Source organism: Cimex lectularius, unplaced genomic scaffold, assembly GCF_000648675.2.
Source record: "Cimex lectularius strain Harlan isolate CLEC.00 unplaced genomic scaffold, Clec_2.1 scaffold106, whole genome shotgun sequence".
In the NCBI taxonomy this organism is placed as follows: Eukaryota; Metazoa; Arthropoda; class Insecta; order Hemiptera; family Cimicidae; genus Cimex; species Cimex lectularius.
The window spans coordinates 857874-884663 of NW_019392769.1; the positions used below are offsets into that span (position 1 = coordinate 857874).

General features: G+C 33.9%; 1 protein-coding gene, 1 long non-coding RNA gene and 1 pseudogene across 8 annotated transcripts; 1 reads left to right on the plus strand and 2 right to left on the minus strand.

Annotated features, from left to right (window-relative positions):
• Positions 1-8452: 8452 nt before the first annotated feature.
• LOC106662308 lies at positions 8453-12589 on the minus strand. 7 transcript variants are annotated; one of them, XM_014386322.1, is made up of 7 exons: positions 12525-12563; positions 12398-12455; positions 11520-12305; positions 10309-10463; positions 10106-10252; positions 9868-10047; positions 8453-8675 (listed from the first exon to the last, which is right to left on the minus strand). In XM_014386322.1, the coding sequence occupies exons 4-7, from the start codon at positions 10402-10404 to the stop codon at positions 8490-8492; spliced, it is 609 nt and encodes a 202-aa protein (XP_014241808.1). In that variant the 5' UTR covers positions 10405-10463; positions 11520-12305; positions 12398-12455; positions 12525-12563; the 3' UTR covers positions 8453-8489. The 7 variants fall into 7 exon arrangements, with proteins under 7 accessions (XP_014241808.1, XP_014241807.1, XP_014241812.1 ...); XM_014386321.2 differs by having other exon boundaries at positions 12398-12588; XM_014386326.2 differs by having other exon boundaries at positions 10109-10252; positions 12398-12586.
• A 12-nt stretch (positions 12590-12601) lies between these two features.
• LOC112127148 lies at positions 12602-13152 on the plus strand. Its single transcript, XR_002910416.1, has 2 exons — positions 12602-13047; positions 13103-13152. It is a non-coding gene; the product is annotated as an uncharacterized LOC112127148 (long non-coding RNA).
• A 1001-nt stretch (positions 13153-14153) lies between these two features.
• LOC106662307 lies at positions 14154-15613 on the minus strand (annotated as a pseudogene).
• Positions 15614-26790: the final 11177 nt, after the last annotated feature.

Below are 26790 nucleotides of genomic sequence, written 5' to 3' on the forward strand. Positions count from 1 at the left end.
TAGAAATTATAAATGATGGGGTGAGTGTGGAGTTCAATCACTGAGTCATTGGTGACCATCCTTCCTTTCCTTTACAGCGACCTAAAAGATCTATTGTAGAATTGACCCTTTTCAATCCTCGAAAAGTGCGCTGACCTTAATGCAGTTAAGCACTTTCTATATAGAAGAGTTAGTTTAAGGTTATACTTGGAGTTCACGAGACCACGGAGGATTGTGATAGTGGGTTGGCATGGAAGGAGTGGAATTTATAAAGTGATGTCCTTAGTTGACAGGATATATACCCGATATTTTAATATATAATAGTATACGGTTCCTAAGGATGTGATAAAAGAGATAAATATGTTAGATAAAGATGCATATCGTCAGATTCGTAGACATGTCTTTTATTAATGAAAAGTGTGACGTTTAGATGACATTTTTTACATTGAACATTTCGATCGAATCAGAGCGAATCAGCTTAAATTAGAAAATGTGGTGAATTTTACAGCAGGAATTAAACGATATTCGTGAGGTTTTGAACCTGTTTTCACTGCATCTAATTCTTTTGAATTGAATGATCAAAATTAAAAATTCCAATCTAACAATTAATTTTAACTGATAATGTGTAAGTACACACAAAAGATTAAAAAACTTATTTTCTCACTGTTCAATGTTGTATAATGAATTGTGACCACTTTTCGTCTTTAGAGTCCATAGTGTTCCGCACAAAACCCTCAAAAATGAAAAAACTATCTAAAGAAGCTTTACCAAACCACTTTGCTATTTGTAGTGCAATTCTGACGTATTCTTTTTTAATGAAAATATTTTTTCAAAATGAAACGGATTCGAAAATGTTCTTTTACTCTCGTTTTTATTTCTCTAGAGTATTTCTCCCTACGCCTAAGTCGAACAAATTTTCGGAATTCAAGGACCATCTAAAAGAAACAAAACATAATTTCAATTCAAATTTAAATACAACAGTGTTACATAGTTTCAACAAAGGGAGAGAACTAGATTGGTTTGAGAAATTTGAAATTAAAAAATGTAAAATTGAACATGGTGATAAATGCATTAATAATATAATATGTTTTGATCTACCTCCCATTTTAAATATGTATACAAATAATATGAAACGTCCAAATAATTAAACTAATTATTCTAATTGTTATTATGTTTTATAATAATTTAATATTATTAAGCTATTATTCTAATTATTATTATTATTATTTTAATCTTTAATCACTAATTTACAATTAATTTCTTACAGTATTTACTATTACAATTGTTATTTGTGTTATAATTTCCGCTTTTCGCACGTTCAAATTGAGCGCCGTTAAAAACCCAGCTCCTCATTGGAACGTCGCGTTGGCGGGGGTATCAGGGGGTTCACTTCTGCAATTCATGTCCAGAGACGTGGTTGTGGAAACCCTTCAACCTGACGATAAGCTAAAGGGCTCGACATCAGGATTGTTGCGAAACAACTTAATGTGAGTAGGAACTATCTTTTTTAAAAAGGGAAGAAATGTTTTTGGATATCAAGGCCAGCGTACAGTTGGGCGAAAGTTAAAAAAAAAACTATTTTTTATCGAATTTTGAAAAATCGTTGTTAAATTTTTTTTTGACAGGATTATCCGACAGCTTGGTCATTTCAGCCCCGAAGCACTACCGAAATACCGCTACACACTCGATACACAATCACACCAATTAATACATACCTATATACATTGATCACACTCATACTGTTTGGTAGATGGAGTACTCTATATTCATCTACCTGTTCACTACAATAAACTACTCTAATTTGGGGTCGATGGGGTACTTTAAAAGTTTTCCGCCGTAGACCCAATTCACGCACGCAACCTGAGGGGTGATGGAGGTGCTACGTCACCCCCTCCCCATTCACACCAATAAATACATTCACACCAACATACATTGATTACACTTATTCAGTTTGGGAGATGGACAACTCGATATTCCTCCATCTACCTGTTTACTATAGTAAGCTAATCTAAATTGGGGTCGATGGAGTATTTTTATAAAATTTCCGCCGTCGGCCGAAGTCATACACACAACCTGAGAGGCCACGGAGAAGCTACTTCGCCATCAGCCCCACCCCATTCACACCAATAAATGCATTCACTCATATAAGACACAATAAAAAATTCCCAATTCCCCTAACAAGCGGAACAGGGGACCCTGAAACTCGCCAATGTGTTCGAAGACTCTTCTTAAATCAGGCGGCATGCCTACACGCTCTCTGTATGGAGCTCCTGTTATGTGGGACACATCGAGCAACCTTTCTCTGCATAAGGAGTTAATTTTTATTGTTCTATAAAAAAAATGTCTTTTTACACAGTTTCTTTTGGCAATATCATTCATAGGATACTAACAACAGCTCCTAAAAATAGCTCGAACCAGAAATCACTGTTTACTGAACTATAACAATATAACTCAATATTTTTTTTTTTTTTGCACCTCTCTCCATTAGCCAAAATGCAATCTGCAAATCGGTAAGGAGATATACCACAGTTTCGTGGAAACATAGGAGAATAAAGCATAATATAATGTAAAGACAATGATAAAGCATGTAACTTCTCCCTATGAAAAATATCTCACTCCTTAATGATAAAAGCGCTTGTGTGTTGTACATGTGATATTTATATTTTGCTATTGTTTTAGCTTTGCCATATTTATATAAATTTATTTATTAGTTATTCTTATTTTTTATTATTTTTTGCTGTTTATACTTTATTGTTGTTTATGTTTTACACTTGATGGCATTGTTATTTTTAGATGTTTTGGATTATAGTTAACATCACAACATATTATTGTGTTGTAATTCATGTTTTTTTCGTACTTTCAAAATTGAGAAATGTAAAAAAAAAAAGAAATCTTTTCATTGATAAGTCGCATTGACGGTGAATCGGCAAGTCACTCTTACAATTCACGTCGAGAGAAGAGAGCCGTTTGTAATTTATTCAAACTGATGATGAGCGTTTAATGCTCGAAATCCGGTTCGTTATAAACAACTAATTTGTGAGTTACACAATCATTTACACACAAAAAAAGAATTGAATCATTTTGAAAAATATTTTCATTAATAAAGGATACGTTATGTCAGAATTGCACTACAAATAGCAAAATGGTTTGGTAAAGCTTCTTTAGGTGGTTTTTTCATTTTTGAGGGTTTTGTGCAGAACACTATGGACTCTAAAGGCGAAAAGTGGACACAATTCATTATAACCTTGAACAGTGGGAAAATCATTTTTTTAATCTTTTGTGTGTACTTACACATTATCAGTTAAAATTAATTGTTAGATTGGAATTTTTAATTTTGAAAACATCCAGAATACCTGATTAATTAACAATTTTTTTATTTCAAATTAATTACTCCTGAACAATTCCTACTCAAATGATCATTCAATTCAAAAGAATTAGATGCAGTGGAAACAGGTTCAAAACCTCACGAATATCGTTTAATTCACGTTGTTTAATTTAAACTGATTCGCTCTGATTCGATCGAAATGTTCAATGTAAAAAATGTCACCTAAACGTCACACTTTTCATTAATAAAAGACATGTTTTAATTTATTTTGACGATGAAGAACATAGTCAGACGACTACGAATCTGACGATATGCAACTTTATCTCATTATATATTTATCTCTTTTATCACATCCTTAGGAACCGTAAACAATTATTTATTAAAATATCAGGTATATATCCTGTCAACTAAGGACATCACTTTATAAATTCCACTCCTTCCATGCCAACCCACTATCACAATCCTCCGTGGTCTCGTGACCTCCAAGTATAACCTTAAACTAACTCTTCTATATAGAAAGTGCTTAACTGCATTAAGGTCAGCGCACTTTTCGAGGATTGAAAAGGGTCAATTCTACAATAGATCTTTTAGGTCCCAGTAGAGGAAAGGAAGGATGGTCACCAGTGACTCCGAAGAAAAAACTTGCTAAATACTTCCAGTTCTGTACTTTATTTCTCTTGTTCTTGTAACATTGGAGATTAGATTTAAGGTTAATTTTATACATTTTTGTAGAGAAAGCGGTTAATAGAAAAGCATATAAAAGGAAAAAGCCATTATAAACATAAAACCATGCAAGTAGACCTGATAAAAATCACATGAATTGTTAATAGTAATATATTCGAACGACAAACATTGTTTGAAAGTGGAGTGGATCGAAATCTCGATGGCTCAAGTGGTTAGAGCAGCGGCGTATTGAGCCGAAGGTCGTAGGTTCGAATCCCGCTCGTGACACTTACTTTTTCATTTCAACCAAAACGTTAGATAAAAAGATTAATTAATTGAAAGAAGTAATTTGGTCAATAGGCCACTAAATGGATTGTTTTAAATATGCAAAACCGTTCGCCAAAAGAGTATTCATTCGTGCGATGTCTGACTGGAAGGTTATTTCTTAAATATCTTAAGATTAGAAAGGGCAAGTTTCTGAGATGTTTTATTTCCTAGGACAAATTTTATTCCTTTTTTATTTCTTGTGCTATCGTTCTTTATAAAGCAAAAGTCACAATATTCTTCGTATTTGGTAAATCCGGCTTATAGCAAATCGTAAAAAAGCCACCATATTCAGCAAGGGCTGGACAAGACGTCAGTTACACTGATTAGTCGTGGACCCTGTATCTTAAACCTCAATTTTATTTATTACTTGTTTTGTCAGTTCCGAAATATTGGTGGAATTCGCTTGTTTTTTGTTGTCCTATTTGACTAACAGTTATTTGTTTAACAGACTTGAACAATAGGCAGGAATCATAATGAATAATCGTATTGATTTCCGCCACACGACCGATTTTGTAAAAGAATAATTCCCTGTGATAAATCCTTTTTATTTTGACTGACAGTTTGGGTTCTATCCATCTGATGCCGATATCATCCTTTACTCTCATAAAAATCCTATTATGACTTGATCATCTCAACCAGAAATATACAAATCCATGTCGCATCCCTTGAGCATTAGATCAAGCAGTGGAAGATAAACACGAAAATGTAAAATTTTCACTTTCATTCTTCAAAAAATAACCACTCTTTCATCTGCTACATCCCTCTCCTAATATAGCCTATTATTAAAAGCCTATTATATAGAGAATAAGCTAATATAGCCCACTACATTGGGCTATTCAATGACAAACGACTTAAAGACAAAAATTAAACAACGTTTCAGGTTTCTTAAAAGGCTGAACCAACAATCAAAACGGAAACAAGCAACTTATTTATATCACTATTTGGATACCCATACCGTAGTCCGTCGGATTTTGGAGTTCAACCAAACTTCCAACATCTAATGAATCGAATCCTTGCAATCCAAAATCTTCTGAATCATCGTCAACGTTCCTTCCTATGTAAACAATCTTATCATTCACAAAGACTTTAATATTTAATATGTCCTCGAAGAAACAGCTACAAAAATTCCAAAAATAATTATCCTCTCGCAGAAAACTTTTATTCCGCATCCTTCCTAGTAATCCTGTCTCACTGAAGCCGCACAGGCGTCGCAACCTCCTAAGAAACAGTGAAAGTGGTTAACGCCAATACATACCTAATACATTTTATTTTTTCTCTTGGCTGTTATGCGGGCATGCAGGGGGTCATAGGAAGTCGTAGGACTAATTTCTGTAACCACAAAAGTTCTGAGAAGGGTACACTTAAAACTCATTGAAATCCAGTATTCTACATTAACAGTGTATATATTGTGTCACGAGCGGGATTCGAACCCACGACCTTCGGCTCAATACGCCGCTGCTCTGACCACTTGAGCTATCGTGACTTCGAACCACTTGGAAACCAACTCTCCACCTCAAACCACCTTTCGAATTTTTTCTCCTTTTTGCCATTTTTCAAATGTCGTCTAATCAAGATTCGAATCTCTGTGATGAAATGGCCACGGAGAGCTCTTAGTGAAGATATACTTCGTTTTACTTATTAAATCCATTATATTTCGTGGTCCGATTGAACTTCTTTCAGTTAATTAATCTTTAAGTAAGGTATTGGTTGAAATGTAAAAGTTAGTGTCAGGAGCGGGATTCGAACCCACCTTCGGCTCGTGAAGCTAGCTCAAGTGGTTAGAGCAGCGGGGTAGTGAGCCGAAGGTCGTGGGTTCGAATCCCGCTCGTGGCTCTTTTTCATTTCAACCAATACCTTACATGAAGATTAACTAATTGAGAGAAGTTATTTGGTCAATCGGACCACGAAATATAATGGAGTATAAATATAATTTTGTCTAAACTTATTAAGCAATATGAATCTTAAAACAGAACCCACGGATTGTGAACTACAAGCTTGCAATTTAAAAAAAATCAAAGAAGAATGTGCTCTGAAGTCCATAAAGCGGAACGTAAGACATTTTGACGATAGAAAAAAAACGACCAAAGCTTTCATAAAGTCCTGTTTCAAAAACATAAATTGGAGACTTGATTACCAACTCCACATATTTCTGACCTGAGTCCTCTATGGTAAGTGAACAAAATAAAAGCTACAAGTACCGGGTTATGTTATGGACTTAGCGTGTCAATTTTGACTAACTCTCTTTCAACGACTGCTTAATGGTCGGCTACTTTCCGCAACTGTGGAATAAAAACGCATCCAAATGTAGCTGAAACCAAGAATACTGAGAAAACCAAAGCCCGTATAGACCGAACTGCTGCTTGCCCGAAATCGGAAAGTATTTTTTGAAAAGCTCTTGAGATTGTGCCCTGTACTAAAGTGCTACTAAGCACATGGACCAAGAAAAGGACTTTGAACTGAAGGCGCTGCCTCTAAGCTATTTGAGACACCAGAAAATAGGGAATTTTTGCAATTTTCTAAACAAGATCTAAGAAAGGCTTCAAGAACGTGAAGATCCGTTTTTTTCTGGTCACTGAATTGTTAAATGGCAGGTATGGGGTCTCGCTTTGGTTCGGCAATGAGGTGAATGGATAAAAATAAAATAACAAAGCAACAAGACGAAGTTCAGTGTTTAAAACTGCATTTTCTGAAGCGATCAAGGTATTTTGAACTTTGACCTTGTTCTAGACACCAGCCCTAATGACCCCAAAAAACTAGTCAAATATTAAGTTCGAGCACGCCGAGCTTGGGGAGCAAGCAATGCGCCTTTTGAGAACTGCGCGGTTCGGCACACTTTTTTTATGGTTTTTGACTCAAAGTTCAAATGCTTTCCTCGGTTCCATGTCACGCACGCCGTAAACCGACATGGAGTTTGCTCTCGTACAATCATTGAGCTTTGTTTTTCCAAATTGTCTAATCCATGAAGTGGTCGAAAAATGGGTTAATTTTGTTTACAAAATGTCGATTCTTTAGTAAAACTTGAAATGTGGTCTTTTGTCTCACATTCTTATTTTTTCATTATTGATGTTTCAAAACAAGTAAAAGTTTTATGTCGGACAAGCATTTGTTGACATTTCAAATCACTTTATAAATCACTGTCAATCGAATTGCGAATAGTCCCAGCATCTTTGAGATTTATGTTCCTGTAGGTTCTGTTGTAAAATATCACATTCAGAGTCGATGACTACAATGGATGATCTAAAAAGCGAGTAAAACTTTGTCAACTCTCTTTTTTTTTCTTGACACTAAGCAAAATTTTTGCTTTATTCGACTGAAAAAATAATGGTACATGATCTATGGCGTAAAATGATAATAAATTAAAAAAGATTTCTCCCTGCTTATAACCCTAACGTCACATAACTATGAATTTTTTTCAGTCAATGTTAAGTTGTACAACACTATGATGTTTTATTAGCAATAAGATATGTTTAAATGTATCATTAAATTCTGCTTAAGCTAAATGTGATCAAATATAATAAAATTTGTTGTGAAAAGCAAATTTTGTGATTTTTTTATTATAATGACATTTCTATTAATTACAATTAATTAAGGTTTTTAGTTGAGATAAAAAAGTCAATGGCACGAGCAGGATTCGAACCCACGATCTTCGGCTTGATACGCCGCTGCTCGACCACTTGAGCTATCATGACTTCGATCCACTCGGACACCAACTTCCTATCTCAACCGCACCTTTTGAATTTTCCCTCCTTTTTGCCATTTTTCAAATTGGAATCCCGCTCGTGCCATTGACTTTTTTATCTCAACTAAAAACCTTAATTAATTGTAATATATTAATTGGTCAAGCGGACCATGAAGTTAGTGAATTTAATTTATATTAATGTTGATGGTGGGTGTCAGTCTGTGAGTCGATGAACGCATGTTGAGCCGGTTCTGGGTATGTGTAGAGTACTGGCTAGTTCATCACTGAAGATGGTGCAAAGCCACCATTCAAAAATTTTCAATTAATTATAAAATTTGCAGATATTGTTTGCAGTATTATTCAAAAATTATTTAATCCAAAATTAGCAAATTTTATAAATACTTACACCAGGCTTATCGCAAGCAAGACTTTTCTTTTTTTTAAACCCATCGCACATATACTTTTGTGAAATACAAAAAAAAAATGCAATATTCTTTATTCGCTATCTGTAAGAAATCACTCATAATTTCTATGGGGCATATCGAAGTTTGGCATCAGGTAATTAAACACATCGTCTGCCATATCGTCATTGCTATTGGTAATCAGCTTCTGCAGCTTTGTTAATTGCAGGTAATCAGAGATTTTCTTGCCAGATAGGCGTTCAACTTCTTCAACCAAAGCCTTTATTGTGATTTGGTATTCCTAAGAAAAAGGTTAAAGTGTAAGAAAAAAGCAATAAATACTTTACTGATTCTTTGTTGAAAAATCAGTTTATGCCAATAATATAAATGAAATAGTTTCTTTTTTTTAATTTAGCTTTGTATTTAATTAGTTCTTTATTCATATACAGCTTTAAACCTTTATTAATTATTGTTTAACTTTATCTTTTAACATTAAAATTAACCATTTAAACTCAGGTACCAAAAAACTTCTTGGGTTTCAAATTTACACTGCTTCCCAGCATTTTTCTCCATAATTACAAGAATGAAAACAGATTGTTTGTGGGGCATACATAAATATATAAGATAGGGGTTAAGATATACTGCAAATTGCATGACTTGGGTCTGCACAGAGTATCTGAGTCACATTATAATGGAAAGTCCGGAGTAACATAGGAGAAAGACAAACGCTTTTTGTCCAGACTCTGACTTTGGAGGGGGTAGAAAGTTCAATCAGTTTGGAATCCCTGGTTTTGATGAACAGGGGTGACATTTACTATCAGTTTATAAAGGAGTGCCACATTTCATGTGAGCTGAATTTAGGGTTGGCAGGGGACTAGGGCTGCAGTGATGGGGGGGGGCCTGGATTGGTCACGCTTGGCCTGTGCGATGGACAGGAGGTGACCAGGAGTATTAACCCCAGTCAAGAATATGACTTCTCCAAGATATGTGGATGCAGACAGTTTTCATTCACATTTTCCAACTGAAGGGACTATTGAGAAAAACGATCTAGAAAGAAAAGTAGTTCCTCTCCCTTTCACCTCATCGGCTACAGTACCTGTCATCGGTCTTGAACTTCCTGTGCTTAACAGGAACACACTCTTCACTAAGTCATCGGTAATATGAAATTATAAACCACCAAAAATAAATAAATACTATTGACCATTTGAAGATACTGTTGTATTTATTTTCAGTACGTCTTCAAAATACATTACAGGGTGATTTATTTGATCTCTGATGCAGATCAATGCTGACTACTGAATCAAATCAGACAAACAAATCCAGCAATACCTTGCTGCAAGTGTCAATTATTGGACAAACAAAACGTTTTAGTTGAGTTTTTATCATTATCAAAAATAGTGGTTAGGCTTAATGTAGACAAAAATATTGATAGAAAATTGTTTCAAAATACATCATAAAAGACCAATTATTGTCAAGAATTAATAATGCCATACCGATTTTGTTATTCCATTTGCTTTTTTTAACAGATTTTCTTCTATCAGCTGGTCTCTTGCATTATTTATTCCTGATGATCCTCGTGCTGAGTTCCTTTTGACCTTTCTTTCTAAATTTTGTCTAAGTTGTTGATTATTCTGAATCAGTGTGTTGTCGTTTTTTGTACAGCTCGTTGCAGTCTGTTGGCAATATTAATAATTGATTTAATATGTAATCAGTGGTAAATTTAATTATCACTACATCGGTAGGGTTTTCTAAAATGCAGTCTGAGGAATCGGTCAAGGGCGTTGATTTTGAGTTGTGATCTAACTCTTTGAATTTTAACGTGCTTGCATTTATCGTCTTCATTATTACGCTCTCATCAGAAGGATCAACATGAAATGACTAAAATTAAGTTAGACATTTATGAAACTTAAACTATTTTCAAGATTATAACTTACATCCAATTCTTTTTTGTTTCTTAAATCCTCTATGAGCTTCTCAACAGTAGGTTGGCACTTTTTTAAAATACTTTGCCTTTTCTTTCGTTCAGACATTTTTTTTTTTCAAATTTGTTAATTGCTTACAAAGATATGGAAAATATCTGTCTAAATACCTATAAATTAGGTAATGTTTTGTTATAATGTTTATTAATGAGACATTAATTAAATTGAGTGAATGTATTTTATCAAAGGAAAGTATTGTTGCACGCACTCGAAGCCTAGTCAGCTAGTTCCCAGGGTAAATGCCCTTGTTTTGTAAACAACCGCTTCATCCATGGATCACAGGGTGAGGTCATGTTCACAGTCTTGTCACAACGACCTGGGGTCTCGCCATACAAGGTTTACAACTGGCTACAGATCAGTACCAGAGACCGAGTCAGTGTCAGTTGGGATGTAATCACATGCAAAGACTAGATTCATCAAAGACAGACATGAGATGGAGAGTTAAGTCGTCAGAGATAATGTTCAGATGGAGTCAGATGTCGTGACATCAGTCACTTGAGTCAAAAGTCTGACAAATGGACGACCAGATTGGTGGGTTATGAATTTGGACCTTTTTTTTTTTTTTTTTTTTNCATTCTTCTTGCAAAAATTAAATGTGAATATTTAAAGTCTAAAAACCAATTATTTTTCAAGTAAACTTTTTTTGTTTTCCATTTTTCTTCCTCTAAAGACTCCCTAAATATAACATTTTGTTTGAATTTGAATTGAAACCAGAACTTATTTACAAGAATCACCCAAAAAAAATTTGGCCTGAATCCGTGACCAACCAGTTTTTTTTTTTTTTTTTTTTTTTTTTAGGCAAAAAACCAGCAAGGGCTATCATTGCCTTTATGTAGCTATGTATGCGTATGTGTACAGTGGTATGTGAGTGTGTGTATGTGGATTTGTATGTGTGTCAGTTCTGGGGAGCGCATACAGCCAGCCGAATTTTGTTGCTTATGTTATTTGTGTGTTAATGTAGTGTTCTTGTTATATATAGTTGTATAGTTTTATTTTTTTAAGATACCCGATGACTTTGTCAACCATTTGCTGCTTATCCTGTAGGAGTTGTTTAAGGGGGAGGTGTAAGGAAGATGTGTAGTAAAACCGTTGGCAGTTCCTTGGGGGGCACAAGATGTGTTCTATGGTTAGGCGTTCACCACATAGGCAGACAGGAGGGTCAGTACCTTTCATCAAGAACCCGTGTGTGATTCTTGTGTGTCCAATTCTGAGTCGGCAGATGATAACCTCTTCCCTCCTATTCGTTTGATAGGAAGTTTCCCAGGGATGAATGCTGTCTTTTATCTTTTTTAGTTTGTTGTCTCCAATATTCATCCATTCAGATTCCCATTTTTTTTAATATCTCTCTTCTGAAGGTTGAAACGAGACCTTTGCACACACGGGCTGCTCAGATTCAGGTAAGCGCAGGGCTGTTTTAGCAGCAACGTCTGCCCGTTCGTTGTTTTTTATTCCTGTGTGACTTGGAATCTATACAAAGGAAATGGAAATTCCCCTTAAATATAGTTCATACACTGTCTCCCACACCCTGTTAACTATGTAGATGTACATCTGAAAAGGATCTCAAGCGATTCACTGCCTTCATAACCTACGACCCAATCCGACAACGTTCCTCTCCTCTATAAAGATTGTATGTTGAACATAAAACTGATCGTAAGTTCAGCCTTAAGTAGTGATATCAATCATCAGTCCCAGGCCTAAGTTTGGAAGTTAAGTCCTGAGGGTCTCCAAAAGGGCCTCCAGCTAACCACCATCACTATGACCTACACCGCAACAATGATCCTCCCTCGGATTGTAAACTGAGCAATAAAATCCAATTGTAAGCCAGGGACACACCACTCCTCAAACTGTAGCAATTATTCAATTAAGCTCTTTTTCCTGTATAAAGTCACTATGCCTCTTGAGGGAGATAACCCGGGGCACAAGAAGCAAGAGATCTAAGCCACGTGAACATGCTGCATAAAATACTTTTTTGTTAAATTCTCCAATATGTTTTTAAACTGTAAATTCAATTGACTCATACGCTGTTAAAAAAGCTAAAAATTACCCTATGGATGTTCTCTAGTGAACTGATGCCCTTTTCAAAAAATAGATTTCCTCCTCTCCTAAAAATAATACAAGTGTTTTTATCTGTTAGAATTTACAAGTTAATACATGCATTTAAACATTGTTACGTTAGTAATAATTTTGGACTTTTTTTTAAGTATTTCCTTCTTTATCTATTGATAAAATTTATTTTTCTTAAAAACATGTGATTTTTTTTTAAATCAGAATTTAAAAAAATGGTTTAACATTTATTTTTTTGAGTAATTTTGAACACCCTAAAATATCTAAATTAATCACAGCCAGCCTCACAGCTCTGGCTGTCGGGGCCACAGCCGGCATCATATGTTGTTTATGGTGGAGAGATACCAAGGTCAAAGGGAAGAAACGTTCAGATCAAACTGGGCAGGGTGACAGCGTTAACAACTTGTCACAGATTAGCTTCAATTTATCCCGGATAAGGGAAGAGTGCCACGGAGTTAAGATGAACGTTGACCCAGACATGATCAAAGCGATGAAAGTGCATTCACATGAATATCTCATCTGCTGCCAAGTTATCCAAGTCACTAACGCTTTGGCCGATATGGCATATCGTGTCGGAGGAAGAAAATTAATCGAGAAACTTGTTACTATATGTAACGATTCATAACAAAGGTGTATTGACTAATTATTAGTTATTATTAATTATTAATATTATTGCTATTTTTAGGTTTAAATGCCTGCTGTGTATTTTGAAAATAAATCCATGTGAACATTAAACCGTTTGATTTATTCATATATCCAATAAAATTTTTATCTCAATATTTAGTTCATTTGAAACAATTATCTCATATTTAAATCTGATAACAATGTTAGCAAAAAAAGAGGACACTTTAGCTTAAATAAAGACACAAAAAATGGAATTGAACAATATTCGTCAAAATGATAAAGATGGGGTGAGTATATTGTTTAATATTTTTAAAAGCGCTTTAAGCTTTTAAAGAGTTCGATAATTGATCTGGCAATCAAAGAATTATTATTTAATTATGACTAATTTTATGACACAGCAGACCAAAATGATCGATAACGACCAAATTTCAGATCCATCACACTCACATAGAAAATGTAGAAATGTGTAGAATTTAGAAATCTCACAATAATTATTTCCTTATTAAAAATTGAAAAATTATGTAGAACAACAAAATTAAATAATTATTGTACAATAGCATACAAAATAAAAAGTGCTACATAATAGATAAAAAATATTACATAATTTTTACATAATATTACATCAATTTTTAACAATCTTTTGCACTGGACATTTTTTTTGTTAGTCCAGCCAGACAGCCTAAAGAAAAATGTATATAATTTTTTAACATTTTATCAAATTCACTAGTTTTCGTGGTCCGCTTGACCAATTAATATCTTTCAATTAATTAAGGTTTTCAGTTGAGATAAAAAAGTCAGTGTCACGAGTGGGATTCGATTCGGGATTAGTTTTATCAAATTTTTAATTCCTTTGAAATTGTATTTTCCAATTTCTAATGTTTGTTGTATAATTACATTTTAAATTGATCATTACTTATTATCCTTTATTACTTATTCTTGTGGCACAGTATGATCAGAAACAACCAAACCACAGGTTCAACAACCCCCATATCTCAAGAAGAAAATATTTCCAAATTAACCAAGTTCTGCTGATTGGTCAAATAAAAATAACTACAACAGAGGTTATTTAAGAAAAACAAAAGTATTTATTACAAAATGAAAAAATGTACAAAAATTGGTTAAAATAATGCAAACGTTTATTGCATAGTTTGCCTAGAAGAATGGCGAAGGTAAATACCACTCGTAGTTTTGTCACTACTTCCGTATTCATTGTACAACTCAGAATATGCTATTGCGAGGGATGTGCCATTGCCGTCAAAGCAGACGGAAGTGACAGAAGATGGGTACCGGTGGAACTGGCACAATCTCTTTTTGTTGTTGCCATCCCATATGTTTACGTAGCCGTCTGAACCTCCTGTGGCGAAGGTCGAGTGTTTGGGATGAAAGCTGATTGTATTGACTGGGTAGATCTTTTCAATACCGTTTTCCTTGAGACGATGGCATTTGAAGGCGTACTTGAGCTTCTGCATCTCAGGGCTCGAGTCGAGATACTCAAAAGCGACTCTACCCTCTATGCTCGACAACACGTAGCCTTTATGATCTGGAAAACTCTTGATACACCTCGTCTGGTATTTAAGGCTCGACTCTCTCCTTTGCAAAACATAACCTAGATTCTTGAGATCCCACACGTACACTTTTCTCCCCGCAGTGCCGACAATGAACTTGTCACCGCAAAGAGCGAGCGTGTATACTCTATCAGGCTGAAGCAGCGTACCGACACAAGTGTCCATCCTCGGGTCCCACATCTTCACCTGCGAATCCCAGCCTCCTGTCAACAGTAATTTTACATCCGATGAATACTCAACAGATTTGACGGCTTTATCGTGCGTTCCAACTACCGTCTCTTTCCCGACGTTTAAATCGTACGCTTTAACAATGCTGTCGAGACCACCGCTGAAGGAGTGCGCCGCGTCAAGAAAACAACAGTCCAGAACTGGAGAGCCATGGTCGTACCTACACCTGAACGCATTGTTCTTCACATCAAAAAGAGTAACAAGTCCATCCCACGAGGAAATCAACAACAAATTCAGACTGCTAGGGCAGAAAGTCACTTTCGATATGGTCTCCTCGGTGAAATAATTAAGCTTCTTTTCTTCCGTCTTTTCCGTGAACAAAGGATTATTATTACATGCTTTAATCTGCCGATATTCATAATTTATCGACGAAGACATCCCAAAACCGAAGAAAGCAGGATTTAAAAACTCTTTTTGGTTATAGGAATTCTGAAAATCTTAAATATAATCTCAATTAAATTTTAAAAAATATTAAATGAAGAGAAATAATAACAGAAGTTGAGCACGTTTTGAATATTGACATCGGAAACAATAATCAAGACATCTACACAAAATGGCGTTATGATAAACAAGTCAAAATCTGGGGAAAATAGTTTAAAAATCATGTGCATCGATAGTTTTTACAACAGTTATTGGGTATAATTGATTTATTTTTTATTTTTTTCAACGTCGGCTCAATACCGACTTAACTCGTATTATTTAACATTTTTATAAGATAATCGCATTCAAATTACGACCAACGACATCTGGCCTTATTGCAGTTCATTGCGCTAACTACTGACTAAGTGTTCCTTGTTTTTATTTTTCCCAATACCTTTCGAGTGTCCAACTCGTGGGCACTCATTCCTTTCGAAAATGATATTTATAAAATTATAACAGCATGTAAAATTAACATAAGATTAATTAGTTCAGCTTCCTTGTTTATCTGATATTTTGACATGTTTATTCTAAATCATATCGATTTTTTTAATTTACCTACCATTTAAAGGGTTTGTTTTAAAATCGACCCAATATTTTATTAACGTATTGACAAAAAATTGAAAGCCTTTTTTAAATTGAATAATATGACTTGAAAATTAGTGTGAAACTTCTTGACAAACAATAAATTTCGAACCTCAATTATAAAAATTATAAAATTATAAATAGTTTTTTTTCTTTTTTCCTTTCTTTTATGACAGTCAACCTTTGTAAAAATGACGATAAAATATTAAGCAACAAAACCTTGAAGAAAAACTGTAATTCACACTTTTTATTTGACTAAGATATGGATTTTTTTAATCTATTTGAAGAATGACATAAAAGAAAAAATGTTAAATTTTGATAAAGTATGAAAAAGATAAAGTTTAAAGATATGGTGCGTCAGAATATAATAATACACATCACAAAAATTATATAAATAAATCAATGATTATTACAACTCATTGGTAGATACAAAGTATAAAAATAAATTAAATAAACTGCAGAAATGACCCTGTCCTGACTTATATCCAAATTCGAGAATGAAAGCAGAAGGGTTTCACATGTACATTCATAAGATATCATTTGTACATGCAGATTATTGTGCATGGAAAAAACTCTAAAAGGACAATAGGTAATAAAGGTATCTGACAAAATCAAAGAAAAATCAGACCCTTTCAAACAAGATGTTTGAAGAATTAAAAAGAAACATTTACAAATTATACTGTAATATGGTACACCAATGGATCCTAGACATCAAGAAGAGAGAGAGAGAGAGAGAGAGAGAGAGAGAGAGAGAGAGAGAGAGTGATGATGTTTATATTACCACATAAAAGTTTGGTTCTGTAAACTTTTTTTACACATAATGTGAAGAGAGGTGAAAGAAAAAGTGAGAGAGATGATGATGTTTTATTTGGGATGATGTTTTTATATCTGAGCCATCATCATTTAGCGATTAAAAAGAATTAAAAGTCCTTTACTTTCAACTGTTTATTAATTTATTCAGGAAAGCTTTTTCACTTGTATTGTAACTTCAGCTCTTAACCTATACATAAATAAATAGTGACAAATATATAAATTTTATAAATTTTGAAAAATCTGTGTAGTAATGTTTTCCTAATCTCCTACTTTACTTCTAATGAATTGAATGAACTAATTAAATTTAATGGAAAGAAAAAACTAGTCAACATGAAGATGTACTCTGTTTTTGGTTATTATATCATTATGATATAATAATAATATCAAAGATAACAAAAAACAGAGTCACAGTTATTTCATTCAATTCATTAGATGTAAAGTATAACATTGGGTAAACATTAGTACATAGATTTTTCAAAATTTATATTGAAACTATTTATTTATGTATAGGATAAGGGCTGAAGATGCTTACATTGTAAGTGAAAAGTGAATAAACTAATAACAGTTGGAACTAAGGCTTTATTAACATTCAACCTGCAACCGCAAAAATACAACACACCTTTAAAAAATTCTTTTCAGAGGATCTTCGGAAGAGGTCAAAACAGAGAAAACTTCCTTACGGTTTTCGCCGAGCTTTCGACAGTTTTATACTGTCATCTTCAGGGCCTGTTTTATTAACTGAAAAACTAAAAAAGGAGGATTTTATTGGTTTTTTAGACTTATATGAGGTAACCTTTCTCGACCACGTTTTTAATTTTTATTTTTACTGTAATTTTAGCTATAATTTTTAATTATTAATGTATTCAATTTAAATTAATGTTTAGATGCTGAGCCCCAAAAAACATAATGTACTTCTGTGCCCAAAACACCATGTTGTTTAATTCCCTATTAAGGTTTAAAGTAAGATATTCAATTTTTGTTGTAATTATTGTTTTTTCATGTTTTAATTGTTTGTTTATATGATAATAAAACAGGTCCTGAAGATGACAGTATAAAACTGTCGAAAGCTCGGCGAAAACCGTAAGGAAGTTTTCTCTGTTTTGACCTCTTCCGAAGATCCTCTGAAAAGACTTCTTGTATCCAGCAGGTCGATAATCCAATTCATCTTTAAAAAATTGTTAACTAAAAGCTGTTCAGTTATGTAAGGTTTCTACTTCCTTTCTTTCTTTTTTTTCTTTTTTTTTTAATTATAATTGATTGCAAGTAATTAAACTCTGTTCATGGGAAACAACTAAAAAATATACAATTTTCTCGAATAGCCCATTTATGGCAGTATGCTCATATCCGCTAGAAACCAGCCTGGGCGAAAGAAATGAGTGCCAGAATATGAAAACATTAAAAACTCTTATCTGATTCGCTTCGCTAAAATTCCAGATGTAAAAACGATGAACAATATTTATAAATATTTCAGATAGGATGACGAATGTCTTATCTCTTTCTCAGCAGGAAGGAATTGAGGGAAATTGTTACACTTTTCGCCGACCATTAAAATAAACATTGTAAAATAATTTAAAACTTGCCAATTGAGACAGAAGCAGAGAAATTGGAAATTTTATGTTACTGTGAAAACAATAGGCAAGGCCATTAAAAAACTACCTTATTATTAAAAAACGCTCTCTGAATTGTTTATTTATTAAATTCACTAATTTCATGGTCCGCTTGACCAATTAATATATTACAATTAATTAAGGTTTTTAGTTGAGATAAAAAAAGTCAATGGCACGAGCGGGATTCGAACCCACGATCTTCAGCTAGATATGCCGCTGCTCTACCACTTGAGTTATCATGACCTCATTGTTTATTTAAATGATCTTCTTTAAAAATATAAATAATGAGATAAAAACAAAACGACATTGATTATTTATTGACTTTGTTAAACCATCAATTTTTTAAACGATTTAAATACTGCTGATCATGATGAACCCGCAGTTCGATCGTCATTTTGCTAGAACACAGGCCAACCACTGAAAATGGCAAAATGGCAAACACAAAGATAAAACCAGTGAGATTAGACATTAAATAGATGAGAATGATCAGGGGTGATCAAACTACAAATGTCACTTTTATTCTACAACCAGTGCAATATTTAATTTTGTTTTCTTCTTTTTTTCAGGCTGGTTTTTTCATTTACTTCATTTTGTTTGTGTCGGAACTAATAAGACCCATGTGCTTTTTACTTGTTTTATTTCAGAGATCAATTTCAGGGGGATCCGCCTCCCCTCATCAGTCTTGAGTTTCTCATTTTTGAACTCTGAACGGAAACTCAAAACTGATGAGGGGAGGTGGACGCCCTTGAAACCGATCTCTTAAATAAAACAAGTAAAAAGCACATGGGTCTGATTAGTAATGACACATCCAAATAAAGTAAAAATACAATAATTGCAGTATTTTTAACCAGCCTGAAATCCAACTGAAATCATAACAGATACTATAACTAGTAGGAATTTTTTTAAACAATTAGCTAGCATTATGTTATTCTTGGAAAAAATTGAACTTTAAAAGAAATGATCAAACAAATACACAGCCGAATATTAAAGATAAGCGGTGTGAATTTATTGGCTGTAAAGCGATTCGAATTAATCGCTTGATTTATTAATTTTATGACAGATAATTCTTATCGACTAGCATAAAACGAAGGAAATTGTTTGGATTCTATCAGTAGCCATTATGGAAAGAGTTCTTTTTCTTGTTGCAGCCATAAGCGCTTTTCATCCTGGACAAGGGGCCCAGCTGATGGTACTCCGTAACCCTAATGCTGATCAAATGATAGACAACATTTTAGAAGGCATCAGACAGATCATAGTCTCACAAAAATTCGACAAATTGAAACTTCCTGACCTCGATTTTGGATTTAGCGTCATGAGCTTCTCGGCCAGCAACGGCATTTTTACCAACACTTCATCCTTCCAGAGAATCGATTACACAAATATATCTTACGACGAAAAGGGAAGTATTTCACTACAGACAGTTCTAACTTTAAATGAAATGAATTTCCACTATGACATGGCGTCAATTTACTTTCTTATATTAAATACCAACGGTAAATTAGACATGGACGTGGGTGCGAATCTTATAAAACTCAATGTAACACTGAACCAAGATAAAAACAAAAATTGCCACGCTACAGTCAACGAGTTTGAAATGTCATACTCACAAGTTTTTGTCAACGTTAGACCTCCAACTATTGTCAATTGGTTATTCAGTAAATTGCTTACCCAATTACTTAATAACTTTACTTATGTCTTTTCTACATTTATGAATAAACAGATAGAAACTATTATTGCAATTTCAATGATGAATATTGATGTATGTTCTTTCTTCAATAATCCTTAATTTGTATCATTATTGTATTGTAAAATATTTCATAAATTAAAAATAAATTTTAATTGTAATAGAAGTTTTCTTTAATAAAATCATTCTTTTTCAAGAAATTCATAGTTAGATATGAGAATTATGCTTGAGCATGGCAGCGAGTATTTGGGATCCCTGTTCTGATTTTTAGAGGAAACAGGACTGTTTCATTGTATATATATTTACAGATGCCTCATCTTGAACCAATCGACCCTCGATTAGTTTATAATATGTATAGATAGTGATGGAGGTGTATCAAGTTGTCCAGTAAGTGGAAACTGATTGCATTGGGGGCCAAAATGATACAATATTTAAGTATTGTAAAATATTTCTTTTTACAGGCTAACTGTTGATAGCCCCAGGAGCCCGATCTCTGCTGGACAGATAAGACTGATCCCAGACTGCCAACACCCAGTTGACACCTGCTCGTAATTTATTGTAAATTACACAAAAGTTGGAAGTAGCAGCGAGCTGCAAGAAGTGAAAGGTGATAGGTTGATGTTAGTTGAGGGATATAATCTTTTATTTAATAATAATAATGCTTTATTGAACTTAAGAAAGAAAACATGATAATTGTGATTTCAAAGAACTTAGGGGCATGGATCTTGGATCCGTCTGCCAGACATCGTTGGTTAAACAATCAGAAAATAAAAAAATACATAATAAAGTAAGAAAAGTAATAGCCTAGGCAATAAATTGAAAAAAAGGAGAAATAACAACTGTTAAAATGCGAAAGAAAGAATATAAAAACAGGTTATACAATACAAAACAAATCAAAAATTAAACTCCTTAATTAACTATTCAGAAATCGTGAGATGCGGACTGGTGTGATGTAGGTTTCAGAAAAACATTTTCTTTATCGTGCCAACGTTTCGATCTTTATTGAGATCATCTTCAGGGCTCAAAGTGTAGGCACTCTCAACACGACACACAAGAATGGCACAATTACACAGAAGACAAACACTTTGAGCCCTTAAGATGATCTCAATAAAGACCGAAACGTTGGCACGATAAAGAAAATGTTTTTCTGAAACCTACATCACACCAGACCGCATCTCACGATTTCTGAATAATTATCGATTAACGGTCACTAATCACCACACATTCCTTAATTAACTCATATCTGTAGTTCCATGCATGCCTAGCATAACGAATTAAGGGCCACAAATTTGAGCCACTCAAAAACCGTAACATCAACTCTGAGGATAGTAAAACATCCGAGATGCAATAACCGAATCTCGCTCAGTTGGAACGCGAATTGCACAAAGAACAGATTCCCAATCCCCCTCTGATTCAAACAGCCGAGTTTAATTGCTAAACCTCACTTCTTATGTGCATACACCAACAGTCCAGCAGCAATTCTAGTTTTTGTAATTCACAATAAATTACCATCTGGCCTTGAATCACCTGCCCAGGGTGCTTGTCCATCAACAGTCATTTTAGCCCCAACACAGTCTCCAAATCCAAACCCATTCACACTCTCACTTACTCTTAAATACATTCTTTCAAATTTAAATACCAAGCACTCAGGGTAGTGGAGTACTTGATATTCTTCCATCACCCTCTACACATTAATCTAATTGAAGATAATGGGGTACTCAAAATCCCACCATCACCCTTTCTCATTACATATTCGCACTAATAAATACATTCAGTTTCGAATAGATACACAAGATATGTATAAAGTACTATGTATAATATTTAAAAAAATTGTTATCTCCGAAAATTAGAAAGGAGAACCCAAATATTCACTGCCATGCTCAAGCACAATTTTCATATTGAGTGGCATAACTACATGCTCTCTATATGGAGTCAAGGAATGGCACCTTTCAATTATGTGGGACACATCGAGAAACCTTTTGCCTGCTGGACACATTTGCGAGCATTGGGACAAAGTAAGGGTCCAGGGTGTCAACCTCACTCGCCCTATTCTTAATCCATGCTCAAGCACAATTTTCATATTGAGTGGCATAACTACACACTCTCTATATGGAGTCAGGGAATGGCACTTTTCAATTATGTGGGAGACATTGAGAAACCTTTTGCATGCTGGATACATTTGCGAGCATTGGGACAAAGTAAGTGTCCAGGTGTCAACCTCACATGGCCTATTCTTAATCTGATGAGAATGACCCTTCTACGAGTCATGCCCTCTGAGGGCTACATACGATCAATGTTCTTAATATGTGAGAGTTTCTCCGCCGATCTGATCCACCGATGACATTTTCTTTTAATCGTGTTTTTAAGCATCAGAGGGCCGGATCGTGATGGTTAAGTCCAAAGGGAGGTTGGAAATTCCTGGCCTTAGCTGCCTCGTCAGCCTTTTCATTAACTTCTAGACCTGTGTTTCCCTTACTGAAATCACATAATACATGTAATTTGTTACGATCATGCTTGCAATACAAAAATTTGAGTCGAGTGAAAAAAAAAGTTCAAATAATGAATAAACTGGAAGTAACACTTTTAAAACAAAAATTTACATTGTACACAATTATCCATTAATATTTTAATCTTATCAAAAACTTATCAAAAAGAAAACAATATTATCAATAATCAAATAGCTGTCCTAATTTGCGCAGTATACTCTTAAAGTCACTTCAAATGTTGAATTCACCAAATTATTTGTACTCCTACAGTATAAACAACAAACAACAAAATGAAACAGGACCATTATAACAAAAAAAAGCTAATAATTATGAAAATAAGTGGCCAATTTTGTTTCAGTCTGAAATGTATTACTTAATGCACTTATAAAAAGCAACTGAATGTCAGAAGATATTTATTTTTATTTATTTATCCATCAAATTAGTTCAAACAAGGACAAAACCCCAGGATAGGACAGTTAATTACATAATTCATATTCCTTATTATAATTTAAAGACAAACTAAAATAAAAAGCCTTACATTTATGAAAATTTTAAATTACAATTATAACCAAATAAAGCTAAATACAAATAAACAAGGCTATAAAATGCAAATTAATTATATGAAATTATCGATAAAAGTTTAAAATTTAAAGTAAAAATAAATAAGTTAAAATAATAACACATTTTCCTGTAGCTTTTCAAACGTTTATAAATTTTCCTTTTGAAAACTCGCCGACTATCACCAAATGAATTACAATTTTTAAAATTATTTAATAGACCAGCTATTCTGATGATACATTTAATTGATGACAAATTTGTAAACGATGTAAAAATACAGCTCATAAAATTGTAGAATATGGTTAGGGAGTTTACAACAAAGCCGAGAAAAAACTACTGGGGCTTCAACAAGTCCATTAAAAAGCTTCTTTGCAAAATTCAAAAAGCAACCGATCAGCGTGAATCCAAGTAAATTCACAGCTTTAAGGGCTGCATCATACGATGTGAACTAAGTCAAGATTTTACAAGAAGCAGTGTGAGTCTTATTCGAGGGGGATCGCGCCAAATTAGCATTTTCCAGAACTCTCCTAACCAAGGACTGGAATTTTTTTTTTTTTTCGAAATTAGCATAAACAATAAAAAAAAATACAATTTGCACTAATATTCTAGCAAACTAGCAAAACTAAACACAAAGGAAACCACTGAGCGTCAAAAAATCATAAATGCATGAATACAAACAAATGAAAACTGTTTTCTTAGCTGAGTGAGAGAAAAGGTAATGTCCAGCACTATGGTTTCAGTTGCAAAAAGCAGCAAAATATTTTTGGTCTAAACATACATATGCAAGTCTTACCTGTACAGAAACTAAATAGCATAATTATAATAACTGAAAGAAGACAGTGATTTAAAAAAAAATTATTTGGAGATCGTGAGATGCGGTCTGGTTGTTGTTGTGAGCTGTCTCAGGATCTCCAAATAATCATTAATTACTGGTCATTAAATACCACACATAAAAAAAAGTTTGAAGAAATTACATTACAGTCCAAAATCCATTAAATTACTTATGTTTGTTGAGTGTGAGAGATTATGGATAAAGTCGTATATGATCAGTGAACATAAAATTCTAAAAACAAAGAACTGTTTAGATATAGATGAAATCAGGATCGTAAAATGTAAGGCGAGAAAATTGCTCTGAGTCAAGAGCTGATGGAAAAATTTAGAAATATTCCCAACTACAAAGTAAACCTAAATCAAATGACACATAAAAATATTACAAACATTAAAATGTAGTAGTGTTATATTCACTGATTTATATAAGCTCAAATCTGCTCGTGCATGTACACACATGTCAGAGTCAAACCTATCAGCTCTCGCAGGCCGCCAGCAATTCCTGATTTTGTGTAATTTATAATAAGTTACCGTCAGGCCTTTGAGAATCGCCCACCATGGCTTGTTCCATCTCTTCCTCTGTTTTCTTAAGCCTTAACTCATGCTCCTTTTTTTCAATGAACAGCTGTAGGAATGGGTGTATGTTTGGGTGTTTTAAATTTTTTGCCATACTCGATAGGACTTTTCGCCTGTAATTCTCATAAAAAACGTTGTTCGTCTGATCTTTAAGACTCTGAAGGTATGATCTGATGACAGTTTCCTCAAACACGTAAAATCTGAGTGTGCTGGGTTTTCAATATCAACAATACCCATGGGTATTTTTTGCATATTTTCAACTTACCATTTATCTCTGTAACGTAATTACTTCCGACAACCGCAATGGGAATTTTTTCCTTCAGTTGTCAGGGTGTCTGCTTTTGCTATTAGTGGGATGATGTTAACTTTATCATGGATTCTTTTCATGAACTCGATATCCAACTCTTTTAGATGGAGGCCAGTTGTCAGTCCTAGGTCAGACCTTGGTCTTCTCTGTCCTACCGCTAAGGTTGGGCTCCAGGGGCTGTCAACAGCAATGTCATTTCAGCTACCAATGTAATCAGTTCCTAAATCCATTCACACTCTCACTCACACTTAGATTAGTCAATTACTCAATATTCCTCCATCATAATTTACACCAATTATGTAACTAACCTAATTCCAATTGGGGTATTCAATATTCTGTCATAAACCCACTACACATTCACACTAACAAATATGTTCACTCTCGCCATATGCTAGGGTCCCATTATATACAATAGAACCACCCAGTTTCCTCAAAAAATTGGATGAGGGGACCCAGATACTCGCTGCTGTGCTCAAGCACAATTCTCATATCACCTGGTATTCCTACATGCTCTCTATATGGAGCCAAGGAACTGCACCCTTCAATTAGGGGGGGCACATTGAGCAACCTTTTTTTGCATGCTGGATACATATGCTTTGGCCCAAAAGTATGTGTCCTTATGTCTACCTCGCTAATCTTAATCCTCCAAGGGCCACCTCTTTATACTAATTTACTTATTTATTTATTTATTTACGGATCAAAATCCACTATAAAAAAAGACATTTTACAATAACAAAAAATATAAATAATATATATAAAAAGAATAAGGACTTATACACATGGTAATAATATAATGGTAAATATAAATGATAAATATAAAAATACAATTAAAGAGTAAAAACTGAACAACAAAAATGAAAGACCAAATAAGGCAGAGGAAACAAAATAAAGCTGAAAGACAATTGAAACTACAATAATTAGGTACCTATTTAATGAAAATAATGCTATTTGTAAATATATAATAAGACTAGAGTGCAAAATTAGTTGAACCAGTAAATGAAATAAATTGTAATAATTTTGTACAGTATGAAATATAAAAGCATTCAACTAAGGTTGTAGGATATGGTTTTTCACAGATTGCACAGAACTATTGAAGAAGTCAATGCTATTGCAGATGTTGTTACTCTTGATCATCATTCTGTGTAAAGAAGAAGAGAGTATGTAGTTAGAGCTTTGGAATTCAATATAAAATAATTTATAGGTTTTAAGAGAGTGCGAAGGGACATGTAGCTGTAAGTTGAGAGAGGAGAGAAGGACTATCAATGAGATTGTTTAATAATTTAAATACAAAAAACAATATCAAAGTAATCCCTTCCTAGTGCCAGTTCAAAAAGTTTAAATTCAGAGCGGATTCCAGGGTAGGCAGAATTCGGAGGAAGGTTGAGTTTGTAGGAGTTTTTTTTTTTTAATTTGTTTTGTACAGATTGAAGAATTTTTTGATAATTTAGATAGAATGGGTTCCAAACAGGTGTAGCATATTCTAGTATGGGTTGTACAAAAGCTTTATAAAGATGGACAAAGAATAGAGGATTTTTAAATTCATAGGTGTTCCGGATGATGAAACCTAGCATCTTCATAGATCTATTTTTTATTGAAGAAATATGTTCTTTAAACTTGAGCTTTTGATCAAAAAGTACACCAAGATCCTTTAAGACCTCAACTCGCATTAAAAGAGCATCATGATATAGTGATAAATAAAAGGTTGTTTCTTATGAGAGAATGTAATTGTGTAGCATTTGGAAACATTAAGAGCAATTTTGTTATTAGAGCACCAGGTTAGCACATTACTGATAGAATTTTGTAACTGTAAGCAATCAGAAGGAGAAGTGATTATGGAATAGATTTTCAGATCATCAGCAAATAATAAAAATTGAGCAGAATGGAGAGCAAGATGGATATCATTAATAAATAAGAGAAACAAAACTGGTCCAAGATGAGACCCTTGCGGGACTCCCGAGGAAGCCGCAAAGGGACACGAGAGCTTTTCTGCCGATCCACATTTTTAACATCATGGGCTGGATCGTGGAGGTTAAGTCGTGGCCATAGCCACCTCGTCCACCTTTTCACTAAGACCCATGTTTCTGGTTACAGTGAT